Below are 14,609 nucleotides of genomic sequence, written 5' to 3'. Positions count from 1 at the left end.
AGTCAAAACGAGCGAGTTTCTTTATAGTGTTGAGATAGCTTTTGCTGAAGTTCCCCGGCAGAGTGGTATGCAGCGTCTCGGGTCATTGGCCTCTTGGACAACGGGTCGTAAGTCTAAGTTGACTGGAAATCACTAAGATCTCGGTCATGTCCTTAGCTCGTATAGTCGAAATGCTGTTGCATAAAAGGATTATAAGCTGCGATAGTTATAACTTACAATCAGAAATTACAATGGGCTGGACCCTGTTGTAAATATTTAAAATCGCCCCAAAATTAACGTTGAGTACAAATAATCAGAAATTACAATCGAGTAGACCCTGGGACATTGAGCCCTGGTGGCCTGATAACCACCCCGCCCCTTAACATTCTTTTAAAAACAAAGGCAAAAAAAAAGATATTGACTGATAAATTGCCCATTTACATATGCCACCTTCATGTGCCAGTCAGAGTTGGCCTACGATTGTGATCGTAATTTCAAAACATTACAATCGTCTTACACGTTCTGTGCGCAACCGCGGGAACATATTTTAAAGATCAATTGTAAATTCAGTTGTAGAGTCTACAATCAACTGCATGTACGATTTCTTTGTGCACCCGGGCCAGGTCACTAGGTGTCGCGTCCAATTCTGGCTCAACCAATAGTTTAAGGAACTGTTTGTCGTGCTACCGTGGTTTTTGATCAAGATATTTATAAGGCACCCAAACAGGTCTGGTGCTTTTATGAATCCAACATGTATCCATATGAAATTTGCTATTCTAAGTCTGTTTGGGCATGCCATGTGGTGTTTGCCTCTTTTATAGGTCACAATCATCAGCAATCAGAAATGTTTGACCTTTAGCTATATTTGAACATCTTTTCTTTCCGAAAAGTGGGCTAATCCAGTTTAAAAATCGAACTGCATGATAAAGAAATCCGTGGGTATATTTTTTATACAGTTTTGTTTTCAATAGCACAAAATGTTATGCATGTGGTCAAGATGAATGCATTCTGAACACTCGAGGGTCACCAACTCTCGTGGGAATCTCGTGACAAAATATTCGGTCTACGTGGTCTACGTGTGATCTTATCTCCCACCATTACGGAGTGCCGATTTGTACAGCACACGTGGGAACGTTCGCCAAAAGTTTCCCAAAGATCGACGGTTGTACCCCGGGCACCGTGATTCCCTCTTTTTATGAGAATGGCCGCCATTATGGAACTGACAAATTATGTACTTATGGCGTTAGACAATGAATCAGTCAATCAACCAGTAAATGGCATGGGAATATTCACTCTCAGTTTGACAACTCGTGCCTAAAATTCACGATAAGACCTTAAAACCATCCCCTACAAGACCTACAACATGAGAATATCGAAATTTTCAACATTATTAACGCACCCTAAGGCTAATCTGAGCGAAATTACCTCGACAGTTCTCTTTCGAGAAAATACTAACACAAAAATTCATTTTCATAACCTCCAGAACAACAAAGTTCATATTCTATGGGCAATCGCGGCCCTTTTCTTGGGCTGACAACGTTCAATCTCACTACTAAGGCGCAGATCACGATATTGAGCTGAAATTTGTTGGACAAGATTTCAATATAGTTAAGACAACCCAAACCTAAATTTAATGATTCGCTCTTACGCTATAATCTAGATCTCGAAGCACCAACACAAGGTCAGATGGACGAAGATTCTGCCGGTGGACGTAAAGTCCCCGAAACCTGATGCCTTTGTATTATGATAGCAACACAAAATTTTCAATAATTACTAGACATTTGACTTGTAATGAATTTCACCGAAGATCACTGCATGTCCTACCTAAGTCTGCTTAAGCCATGGTTCTGCTGGGTGTTTACTCTGCTTGCCTATGTTTTAAGCATACACCTAAACAGTGAACGTAAACACCTAACTGAGATAAACTGACAAGAGGCCATATTTCACCGGCCACATGTGACCATTTGCCAAGTGTCACACTCTCGTCACTGCTCTGGTTTTACTTTCTATGCTGTAATCTTTAATTTTATTATTACAGCCTTATTTTTTTGCGAGTGTGTTTCAAAATGTAATATTTAATAAGCGAGTGATTGTATGGTTTGGATGGACCATACTCTCCAGTTTGCAGCTCTTTGACAAACAGACCAAAAACGTATTCCGCTTCTAGCTCGAAAATCAAATCACGTTTCCATTGGATTTTCCAAGGATTCCTTTTCCCTATGTTTAAATGCAGGTACTCAAAGGGTGTATTAAGATGGCTTAGTATTGCTGGAGAAGGTATCTTTTATGGTTCACTCTAAAGGCTGGTTCAAGATATAATCTTAGACAGGCCGTATTGAGGTTGCATACAGTTTGACATTTTAGCATATCTTTGAAAATATTTGCCAGAATTTCTTTGTGGAACGATGAAATATTGATGAAAGAGTGTTTTAAGAAAGGTGGAGTACATTTCAAACACTTTCTGTAGATTTTCAAATCCTTACAGATTTTCCACTGTCAACATTAAGAGCTGTGTATGGCACATATCCAAAGCTTGAGCAGATGTGTGATGGAAATAAAGCGTAATCATTGTAAATATTTGTGGTATAAACGCCAACGTACTGGTCACTCTGACGCGATGTTTACGAAAAGGAGACATTAGCTTGATTTGCAACTGCGATGTTCCTGCGAATTTTATCTGTAACGCGAGAGTCCCTGATCACAGGGCTTCACTTAGCCGTCACGTGTACCTGTCAAGATACTCGACCCACGGACTCGTATCTTACTTTTATCGTCAATTTATGCGTACGTTATCCCAGCTATGTCTTCAGCCAGCAGCTAACAAGAAGTCTCGGGAGGAACGTGATGGGTAACCTTAATTGAAGCTGTCACACATCATTGACCTCGATTTTATAAGCTGTCAGGATTTCTATTGGAAAATGGTTCAAGAAGACATAACGGTCGATCTCCGATACGCCCACACTATACCATTCTTCTCCTTCACGGCATGTGTAAAACTTCTCGACAAAGCTAGATAAACTCGAACTACGCATTTCTGTTCTACAGAAGGAAATTTATTATTAACTTATGCCAAAATAAAAAATAAAAAAATACCGCAATTCAGTAGGAACGTAAATCCAAAGTAATATCCTATTCAACATGCCCCTGGGCTGTTTGTGTGTAAAGTCAAAGTGAATCACGATTAAGACTTTAGACTTTCAAACAAGTTCATTCAAACTGATACTCTAAAACCTCATTCAACCCTAAAGAATGGGCTTTTTCTTCATGTTGTTTCAATCCTGCAAAATCTTGAAACTTACAAATCGGGGTCTAAAACACGCGATAAGTTAGGCGCAAGCTGTGGTATTAGATGATTTGGTTTGAGTATATTTTAAATGGTTAGGGTCTAATGTCTGATATATCTCGCAGGGCGTTCCAGTGCGCATGTCAGATAAGGCGAACTACATGTACACTGTCTCTGTAGGCTACAAAACCATCTGAACTTATGTTTTCACACCCCAAGTCCAGCGCTCTGTAAGCTAACCTAAAGTAAATTTCCCCACTAGCCGCAGTTAGTGTAAACACTGGAAAGTCATTGCTGATACACATGTATAAATTCAGTGGCTAAATACTGTGAATGCCTTCGGAAATCGCGTGTTTCTGATGGAAATCCATTTGTTATACCCTTTCTTTCGTTTTGTAAAGGTCAGAGCTGACGCAGTTTCACATTAAATTTCTATTATTCTACAGCAGGTATGTCTGGGAATGACAATTGCGAACTATTGACTTTAACTATTTAATTGATTTATTGACTCACTATTTAACGCTTACCGCAGTCGTATAAGTGAAATATTCTTAAATACGGCGTAAAACACAAATTAAGTAAAGAGATAGGTAAATGAGTAAGTATCCGCAGGTCGTTTTATTGACCATTAATCTATGGATAATTACATAAATAGATGCTTGTGGGAAAACTTGCGAGAATAAAGATTATGAGAGATTCTTTTAAAAATGCCTTGTGTAGACCTGATCCAAGCTCTGCCGCTTCGTTTACGGTTTTGTTGCCGAAGGTTTGTCAGGTAGTTTGGAGAGGGGCGATAGTTACCTCGAGAATCTACCCGAATTTCTCCACGCTTAACTCATTCCGCCATGGGGTAGGAGAAATATTAATGTGTACAGCGTAAGTAACAAATCAGATAATCCGCTGTAAAAAGTGCTTTCCAGTCCACATCCCAAATGACATAGCTGTCATTGGAGTGAAGAGATGTGTCTGTGTAGATACAAGTCCGCAGGTGACGGCTAAGGAAAAGCTAATCATGTGGGTGTTAACATTTTGAATTATCCTGATATACTGATAGCAATATACTGATGGGTTCTGCATGTGGTATGTACATATAGCCTTGTAACTTGTAACATTTATAAGATCCTGTAAGTTGTGTGACGATTGCAATCAACGCCACAAGTTATTACAGCAAAAACTGGTTTGTCAAGGTTATTCCATCAAACGGATTCACTCGAAGTATATTTATTACAACGGAAACATTTCTATTCTATTACGTTACAGCGGATGGCGTGTCCAGATTATCTGGCATAATCCTGTCTAATTCCACTCAACCTGAGGCTGTAGACGCTTTTTATTCAGCCTGTTGAACAAGACGGTCTCTTTGAATATACATGAACACTTGCGATTAAAGCACTATTGAAACAGATATTTTGATAAACAACAAATCATGAATTAGCATGGTGCCTGATTTAGTTACAGGTTTAATTCCTCGCTTATAGCACATTCCTTGTGACCATCTCCACTCGCATGACTCGAACTTAATTTCATACTTTATACACTTTCTTATTTCTTTGGTGGATTGTGTTCAACGTTGATTTTGACATTCGATTATTGAATACAATGTGGTTTACGACTGATATACGAATGTCTCTTTCGGCGCCTAGAATCAGTGATGAATCTAGCGGTATTCCCAATTCCCTTGCGACTTGGCTCTATTTATTTCATGATGAACACCTAAAGCTTTTCACCCGGGCAGACAATGGAATTCCATCTGATTCACACACATCTCGCTCGTCTTAACACGTCTGTCCACTGTTAACATCATTTCAGGTTTCAGATGATCATTTTATGGTTTTTATTTCAGCACTGGCAATGCAAGCTGGTTTTCACCATATTCCACTACTCCCTTGGTGCGAATTACGTGTGGATATTTGTGGAAGGCCTATATCTTCATAATCTGATATTCGTCACCGTCTTCTCTGACAGAAGCGGTGTGGGGTGGTACATACTGCTGGGCTGGGGTAAGTGCTAGAACACTCTGCCGCACTAAAAGAAAAATCAAAAGGGTTGGTGGTCGTCTTTGCTACAGTGTGAATCCTCGCACACTGTCGTTAAATATGACATGTTGGGACTTCGGTGCTCTGATATACATGTAAATCTAAACTAACTAAACCAGTGTTTTTCTTCTCCTTAAGATTGTAAATTGATACAGGAATGTAAAATTGATGGTTAACAAGATCGAAAGCTTAGAACAAATAACAACATGAGAGTTCAATGCCTGTCAAAACTTAAGTAGAAAAAGGAGCCGTATTTTGATCTGCGAAAGCTGATCTGAGAGCACGGGTATACAATGTAACAAGTTTCTGCTTTCAGGATTCTTTTTTGATCACAGTTTTTTTTATTGATTTATTTTTTTTATTTTCAGCCTCTCCTCTTTTATTCATCACTCCTTGGGTTGTCGTCCGCATATTAGTCGAAAACACTCTGTAAGTAGCACCTCGGGTTCCCTCCCTTTATTTTCACTGCGCATGCCTCAGATTTATTATTCTGTTCCATGGAAAGCTGTAACCACTGGTAGTGTATGTGATTTTCTTTCCTGTTCCACTGACAGTACCAATAGTGAGAGGAGGAAACTGAAAAGTTCCTATTTGTCATTTCTTCAACCCTTTTATATTAAATGTTTACTTGATAGATAAAATATATGCAGAGTTATCCCATTGCCTGTAGAGAGGCGCTGTCTCTCTCTTCCTGGCTTGTTTTTGGATTGCATTCTGGTGTGTACGTTGTTAACGAAAATACAGCTCGGCCTTACTAATACTGGGACGTCATACTTGTGGTTTTATCATAGTAATATCCAGACCCCTTCCTCCACCCTCAGATGTCAAGGTCTTGGGCGAAACAACCAGTGTATATATTTTTTTTTTTTTTTTTTTTTGATTGGTGTTTTACGCCGTACTCAAGAATATTTCACTTATACGACGGCGGCCAGCATTATGGTGGGTGGAAACCGGGCACAGCCCGGGGGAAACCCACGACCATCCGCAGGTTGCTGGCAGACCTTCCCACTTACGGCCGGAGAGGAAGCCAGCATGAGCTGGACTTGAACTCACAGCGACCGCATTGGTGAGAGGCTCCTGGGTCATTACGCTGCGCTAGCGCGCTAACCGACTGAGCCACGGAGGCCCCACCAGTGTATATAGAAACCTTTATAACTAATTTAAACCAAATCGCAGATGACTGTGTGGTGACAACTGAGATCTGGTCAAATCAGGGAAAACTGACCAATAGGTAATCTTTCTCTGTGTCATTCCGTAGTATCCACGCGCCAACACGATATAATTCCGTAAGCCTCTTGTGAGGCTTCAACTTGGGTAATTTAAAATACCTGCACTGGACAAATTACTTTACCATTTGCTGGATGAATTTCAAAGAATAAGAGCCCTCCTGACCCCAACCGTTTACCACCCCCTCCCCCCGTCCTTAACACTACCACAGTTAACTTGTATTTGTATGATAATATGGTACGTTCTTGCTAATCAGTAGTGTCCAGCCACCGTCGTATTGGTGAAATATTCTTGGAAATGGCGTAAAACACCATTCGTTCATTCGTACGCCAACATGTTATCTTTCCCCAGCCCTCTAAGAGACAATAACTCCAGTCTAAAGCTGGGAGAATATTGTTCTCCTTTAACTTATATTTATATCGCTTAAAAAGATAATACGTGCACTGCCCTGAACAGTGCTATTTGTATCCATAACTCTGGGAAATGCTCTGGCAAATGGAAGCAATGGCGACTCGTACTTCGCGTAATAGCTCGATATGGAGAGATTAAGTGCACTGTCAGTTCGGAACGGGAAGAAGGTTTTAACGGTTTGCGAGTTGAATTCCGGAAAAAATGTTGACACTGACTCTAAGAGACCAATGCAAGTAAGAGTAAAAATATTGGCTGAAATAGCGATCTTGTTTGTAACCCCCCTCCTCTCAATCCCCCTCAGCCCCCAGGGGAATACCTTATAATTGCCAAAGGAGAAAAAAACACCGGCAGAATTTAAACTGCATGCTCTCTTGTTATTGATTAAAGACGAAATTTTAAGCGCTGTTCATTGATATTGTATCTCTCAAGTGGCATTTCGCTTTGTTTTTAGCAGCAAATCGCCCATTTTCCCTGAAGCGACTGTTTTCAGAGAAAACAAAATGAATAATTATCACAAATTACAAGTAACCAAATTACTTTTTTATTCACTAATTGCTCGCTAGTAAACAACGACGCATCAGGCGACATGCTGGCTCCCCCTCCGGCCGCACGTGGGAAGGCCTGACAGCAACCTGCCAATGGTCGTCAGTTTCCCCTGGGCTCTGCCCCGGTTTCTTCCAAGTATAATACTGGCCGCCGTCGTATAAGTGAAATATTCCTGGGTACGGCGTAAAACCACCAATCAAATAAATAAATACACCAGGTTATCGTTTCTTCTCAGAGTGGTGTTAATGGAAAATATCTGCAACCGATCTTTCGTTGAGCACCTGGAATTTGCCACGTTGCTCGATTTCGCGACATTTGTGATCGCCTGATCACCACTTATCACTTGTATAAATGCACACTTTACAAAATGTAGGCCTATGTCAGTTCTGGTGGGCTGGAAACAGATTCAACAAATCATGGCCAAATTCGATGCGACGATCAGTTCTATGGGATGACAGCTTAGTCGCAGTCCTGTCTGAACTTTATCTTTGCTGGGGTGGGGGATGGGTTGGGGGTGGCGGTGGGAGGTGGCGTTTTTTTAAATGCTCGTGTGTCGCAGATGACTGCAGCATATCGATGTTTACTTTTCTTGTTTCAATGCTGTACTCCACGTATGCATGTGCGTATGCCTTGGGCTTAACGTGGACTTTTACAGTCATATGTCGACGATGTACTTCATGTAAATATTCTTACTCCGTATCAGGTCAGGCTATAGGACACCAAGCTAGCACGCCACTGGACTGTCTCTGGGGGTGTAAATAGGGCACCTCTATGGGGAACCTTTCACCAATGAAACCAAACATACTCTCACAATATCAAATGATCACCAGTGGAATGCTAGACTATTCAGCCATTTTATGTATAGGGTCGTAGAAGTCTCAGTCGTAATACTATAAGATATGATTTTAGTTTAGTGTTTAAGGTGCCCTAACACAAGTAGTGTAATAGTTTGTGTAACGGATAGCTTTCTTAACTCACATCTAAGATCGACCAAATATTCCACAACTAGGCTGAATAAGTTTTTTTAGCAGTCCTTTTTGGAAAGCGAAACATAATCGGTTTCTTTTTATCTTCAGATGTTGGAATACAAACCCAACACCTGGTTTCTTCTGGATAATGCGAGGCCCTATTGTCGTTAGCATAGCGGTGAGCTCAAAGAAATTATTTAATTAGAATATGTATTTTTTACGTTTGTTTTGTGTTGTAACTAATTTAAGTTGAACGTACTCCAGTTTTCTGATGATTATATATGCACATGTTGCGGTTAAAGTCGTTAAACTGAAGGAGAACGCAGTATTTTTTATAAAAATCGATTTTGAATTGATTCTTGGGAATCTGATATTTCAGTCAGAGTTTTTTTATTGGTCGGTAATCTTTAAAAAATAGGAAAGCCCTAGAGCAATAATTATTTGTTTCTTTTTATGCTTTCAGGTGAATTTTATATTTTTTGTCAACATTGTCCGGGTGTTATTTACAAAACTACATGCAACAAGTACGCCAGAAGTGAGGAGGTATAAATATAGGTAAGTTTCCTTAGGTAAATTCTCTGTCTGTTGATTTTATGGAATGATCAAAGAGTACTACACCGGCTCGCTAGCTTATTGGTATAAGACGTCCTTCTCGTCTTACCGATATGCCGCGGACTAGTGAGGCCCAGCTGTCGATGGTTCTGATGTGGCTATGTAAAAAGGCCTCTGAGGTATCTATCAAAGGACGGTGGTTTCCTCCACCCACGAGTTTATCCATCCATGTTACAGTCAAGAACCAATCACATTTATTTATTTTATTCACTTCATGTATTGCATCGACTCAAGGCTTTTAACGGAATAAATATTTACACGAACTACAAGACACCCAAGAGCTCAAACCTCCATCACAGTTACGTGAACAAATTCCTATTCGCCCAGAACATACCTTGCCCCATTTCGACATCATTGAAATCTGTTGACTGCTTCTCTTTGCGTGATTACATCCTGGACCTTATACACTTCCTGAGTTCTTTCATAGTTTGTATTAAAAGTCAAACCATCAAAGAAAAATTAAATTGGCCTTGCAATTGTTAATCCAGAACGTCCATTACGGCTGAAGGCTGATATACGAAGGTCTGTTTCAACGCATTGATATGGAACTCAATTTAACGATAGAAGAGGGGAAATCCCCCACCAAACGCGCTTGCGTCAGTATGGACATGTTCATAGCCATTCACATCACAGTGCTCAGCTTGCAATGGCCTCTTATGTGTTACTGATCTCAGAATAAGGTAGATAAAATTTCTGTGTCAGAGACTGGAGCCTAACGGTTACAGGTCAAGCCAGCTGTTATCATCCCAGTGTTATACCTTTTCAGAAGGGATCGGTATTTCAGCAAATTTAATAGCGATCAATAATCTTGTAATATCTTCAAAGACACGAGCATTAAGAACGTACGAAACAACGACGTTGTGAAATCCTTCATTTGAACAGCACTTGGAATTTCATCTCATTTATCGACGTTACGTTCCGCCTTGTTTGTGGTTTGTTTGCTTAACCAGGTCTGCTAAGTGTAGATAAAATGGCGCAGATTCGCTCACTAATGGACACAATATGGTGAGGCCTGACCGCGACTTAGATTTGGGTTTTTGAATTTATCTGGAGTACACACGTGAAGCATAGACACTGTTCCACAAGTTAATTACGACCGTCCGTCCCAAAGGACTGTCATAGCTGTCAATCTCTGCAGAAAATCTCCGCGTAATTTTATGTCTCTGGTGTATTTGATCGACATGTGGCAAAAATAGAGACAAAATGGGGTAAATCTTCAAACCAGTTAAACAAACGTAAGAGCATTGGTGCTCCCAAATGTTACACATTTACTGATGGATATATCTTTCTCACGGAAAGCAGGTCTCGAGAGGATAAAATGTCATATTGCAGGTCCCCCCTTAAGTCCAACAAACTACGTCAAACGCGAAGTTTCACCCCAGGTTTTGCAATGCAACGGAAAATGTCCGTCGGTTGATAAAAGGGCTAACCTTTGCAAATCAGCTTTTCACAGAAGCTTAACTTAGTTCATTTCTCGTCGAGTAAGTGTGTGGTTGGCCTCGGGGATACACGTAGGCTGTACACAGATATTAAAGGCCTCACAATGCGAAGTCCCGTGGGGGTAACATTGAGGTTATGTCAGAATTCATGCTCACCCTATGTATTAACGGAGTTATTTTACCCATTCATACCCCATAATATGCCACGTAGGCCTGTACTACTTTACCCTTCACCTTGTAGTCTCGGGCGAATACCTTTTGAATACAGAAAAGGAAAAGGCCTTTGAGACAAAAGTCTTTTGCCCAAAAAATACGCTTTTGAAAAGCCGACCTTATCAGCTATTTTAAACCTCATGTATAACAAAGTAAAATTTCCACCTAGCAGCAGTTTACAGGCACCGCAGGATGCTGAGCAGAAACGCCCCCAAAGAGTACCACACAAATCGATACCTTGTAGTATTGTAAGTGCACGGTATACTGTGTCGCTGTTACATATACTTGTATGGCTCAACTCAATACATGTACAACCAAACAGCAACCACACGGTTCCACACAGCTGTCATATTGTACCGTGCTGTACAGACACGAAATCTTCACAGTATAGAGCCATCAGTACTACCCAGTTTTCAGACCTTCATGAATAGTACAATAATGTTCAATTGCTTTGGAAGAGGTTCAGTTATTAAAAAATCTATTATTAAGTATTTACTTGAACAGTCAGAATAAACCCAAACTGGAAATACACAATACTGTGCTGTAACCGCGCGAGAAATTTGGTACTATTTATGCATTTACATGAACTGTTAGAATAAAAACCTGACTGGGGTAAAATGACCGGAGGCTGTATTCCACAGGTTACGTGTGATCATTTGTAACTGTCCCCGCTGCTCTCTGTGCTATGTGGCTTTACTTTCTATACTGTACATCTTTGATTATGTTACTCAATACTTACTGAACGTGCTGTACCGAAACCGTATCGACCAGCCTCCACGAGTACTTCGCAGTTTTTAGACCTTCATGAATAGTACCGAGTGGTACAGGAGCATGTGTCTAAGTTTCTTTGCACTAGGTGCGATCAATAAGAAATCTACTATTTAACCTCTTACTTGAACAGTTAGAATAAAACCTTGACTGAGGTAAACTGACAAGAGAACGAGTTTCACTGTTACGTGTGACCATTTGCCAGCTATCACACTGTCGACGCTGCTCTGGTTTACTCTCCATACTGTAGTCTGTTTGCCATACTGTCCAAATCAGTAATGTTATGGTGGTGTCATTTCCCTACGCTAATATCCTGTTTGTTTCGAAGACACTCGGTCATTAAATGTTACTAAATTTTATTACAGGAAGTTAGCCAAGTCTACCCTCGTCTTGATACCATTGTTTGGAGTCCATTATATCGTATTCCTTGGATTTCCGGACGGACTCAACGACAAAGTGGAGCTTGTCAAGATCTACTTTGAAATGTTTTTTAATTCATTTCAGGTAAATCGTAAGATTTCACCTTAATGGAAACATGTTTAATTTTTGTCGGATGAGAAGGTACAGCTCCGGTTTTATTGTGCCTAAAACCTCTGGGAAATATATTTGTAGCTTACATTGGCTTGGTTTGATGAAAAAATTATTTACGATTGAGAATATCTCATATTCTTGTTGATTCTAAGAATAATCCATTATTACATTAAATTAAAAGAAGAATTGTTGGGAATATTTTGTAATATTTATTTATTTGGTTTCTATTTTACGCTGTATTCAAGATTATTTCACATATGCGACGGTGCTCAGCGCTATGGTGGGAGGAAACCGGACAGAGTCTGTCGAAACCCACGACAATCCGCAGGTTGCGGGCAGACTTTCCCTCGTACGCGCGGAGAGGAAGCCAGCGTAAGCTAGACTTGAACTCATATTAGACGCCTTGCATTTTACAATGAGGAGCGGCTCTGTTTTCCTTTGCTATGCCAGAAAAGTCCCTCCGTTCTGCATCAGAACCATTGAACTATAAATGAATTTAGCTCTCCAGTGCCTGTAATCTGACATTCCTGACTCTTGTTTTTGTTTTCTTTCCAGGGATTTTTTGTGGCCTCTCTTTTCTGTTTCTTCAACGGAGAGGTGAGGTTTCGTAAACTGATTCTACTATATTAACAATCTATGGGAAGCAGTCACGCAATCGTGCTTTGTCAGTATCAGAGAGATCCATATTAATTCATGCATGCCTAATCGAATGGGAAAGTCGACCTAACGATGTATGTATTAACTAAGAAAATATTTGAAAAGCAATGGTGGTTTATCATTTATTTTCTATTATCGATATGTACTGCATTTAACATATAAAAATTAACAAACTGATTAATAAGCCTATAGGGGGCCTCCGTGGCTCAGTTGGTTAGCGCGCTAGCGCAGCGTAATGATAAATAAATAAATAAATAAATAAATAAACTTACATCCGGGGAAATATGTACCGAGCTTTATTCTTTATGACCAGTCTCAACAAGAAATAAACAACTTTTAATGGATGCATGTCGCTAAGCATAGACACCATTGAGTTTTCAAGAGTGGGGCGTTGTCCAGCAGTAACAATCTATCACCCGTTGGCACATGAAATACCCACACCCCTCCCACACACGACCATTTTCTGAGTGCCACACACGACCATTTTCTGAGTGTACGTAGAATACTGGTGACAATAAACTCAGCTCTATGTGGCTCGTGGATCCATTTGGTATTGGTAATTTCTTCTACTAGTAAGGCGCCCAAAACTGCGTGCAACACGTAACAAAACTTGCTAATTTTCTATCGTTTATCCTCACTTCGGTTTCATTCAACCATAAAACCGACCACTACTGTACAAATGAAAAATTCTTAACGAAAGCATTTAACAACATGTAGCGTTCACAGTTCAGTTGTTGACTGACTTGTACTAACATGCATACAACATAATCCAATAGTGTAGAGCGCATAGTGACGACAGATCGAGTTGTCTTTACAGAACAGTGAGTATTTAATAGCAGAATAGCTTGATACCATGTGGGAACCGTGCAGCGAGGGGTCAAAGTTAATTACCAAAGGAGAACGTACATCACTTTGACGTGGTTGTTCATCAAATTTAGTCGTGTTGTATCAAGCTTATTGAAGAATCCATATAATATGTAGTTCAGTGAAAAAACGATCTGTCGCATTATAAACAAGCATTGTTACTTGTTTCTTTTTTTTGTTTTTTTTTGTTGCCAGGTGCAAGGGGAGGTTAGAAAAAAATGGATCCGATGGCGCATGGGAGTACGTAAAAAGTCGAGACGACCAAAGCGACGCCAATGGTACACGTCAACCAGTTACTACAGCAACAGGAACCGTAACTCACAGCAATCGCTACAGTCTTTCGGACTCGAAAAGAACGACAGCTCCTCTCAAGAAGGCGCCCAGATCTGCCAACGATGTCTGATGGAAAGACGTCAGTTCAGAGTCTACGTCGAACGCTGTCGGCGTATGAACGGCCACGTCGTCAGAGTTGATGCAGAGGAGCCACAGCCGATGTTCCGAGTGACGTTCGAGCGGGAATCCGGGTTCTGACTAGACCCGCTCCCGATATGGACCAGGAGTTCTTTTCACGAGAATCCTGGGTTCTTTCTCGAGCCCCTTTACTGTGTTGTGTCAGTTCTCGCTGTGCTGAGACCGCCTGGGTTTGTGGAGTGTTTCACACAGTTTGCCAGAAGGCGGTTTTCTGGTTAAAAAAAAATCACCGTTAATTGTATGGGGCAAAATATCTCTTTAGGGCAACTCAGGTATGGCTTTGGTGTATCAGAAGTCATCCTGGACATGACTGACGCTGGCATCCATAGTGGAGGAAACAAATTCTTTTGAAATAGTTATCATAAGTTTCAACCAATCAATACTAGAAGAAAGAAGTTGCAGTGACCAGTCTGGGAATCCGATTGGTTTGAGGACAGGCTTGACACATAACCAAACTACGATTTCAAATTATGTGACAGAAGATGTGTGATGAGAAATTTCACTGGATGACCGAGTAACCTATATCCGGACTGAAATGTCCTCAGTTTTCTGTACTATCATTGGATCTGTTGTAGCGAAGCGAAAGAGAACGGATGACATTGCG

At 40.5% G+C, this 14,609-nt stretch overlaps 1 protein-coding gene across 1 annotated transcript in view; it reads left to right on the top strand.

The window, feature by feature from the left end:
* Positions 1-14,065, top strand: part of LOC135478219 (secretin receptor-like) — a 34,545-nt gene extending 20,480 nt beyond the window's left edge. The window contains exons 7-13 of the mRNA XM_064758491.1: positions 5,106-5,262; positions 5,667-5,727; positions 8,559-8,628; positions 8,914-9,005; positions 11,848-11,986; positions 12,569-12,610; positions 13,730-14,065. Coding sequence (XP_064614561.1) covers positions 5,106-5,262; positions 5,667-5,727; positions 8,559-8,628; positions 8,914-9,005; positions 11,848-11,986; positions 12,569-12,610; positions 13,730-14,065 — 897 coding nt within the window. The remainder of the gene's footprint in view (positions 1-5,105; positions 5,263-5,666; positions 5,728-8,558; positions 8,629-8,913; positions 9,006-11,847; positions 11,987-12,568; positions 12,611-13,729) is intronic.
* The last annotated feature ends 544 nt before the right edge of the window (positions 14,066-14,609 follow it).

Source organism: Liolophura sinensis, chromosome 11, assembly GCF_032854445.1.
Source record: "Liolophura sinensis isolate JHLJ2023 chromosome 11, CUHK_Ljap_v2, whole genome shotgun sequence".
Taxonomy (NCBI): Eukaryota; Metazoa; Mollusca; class Polyplacophora; order Chitonida; family Chitonidae; genus Liolophura; species Liolophura sinensis.
This window is presented reverse-complemented; position numbering and strand designations above follow the sequence as displayed.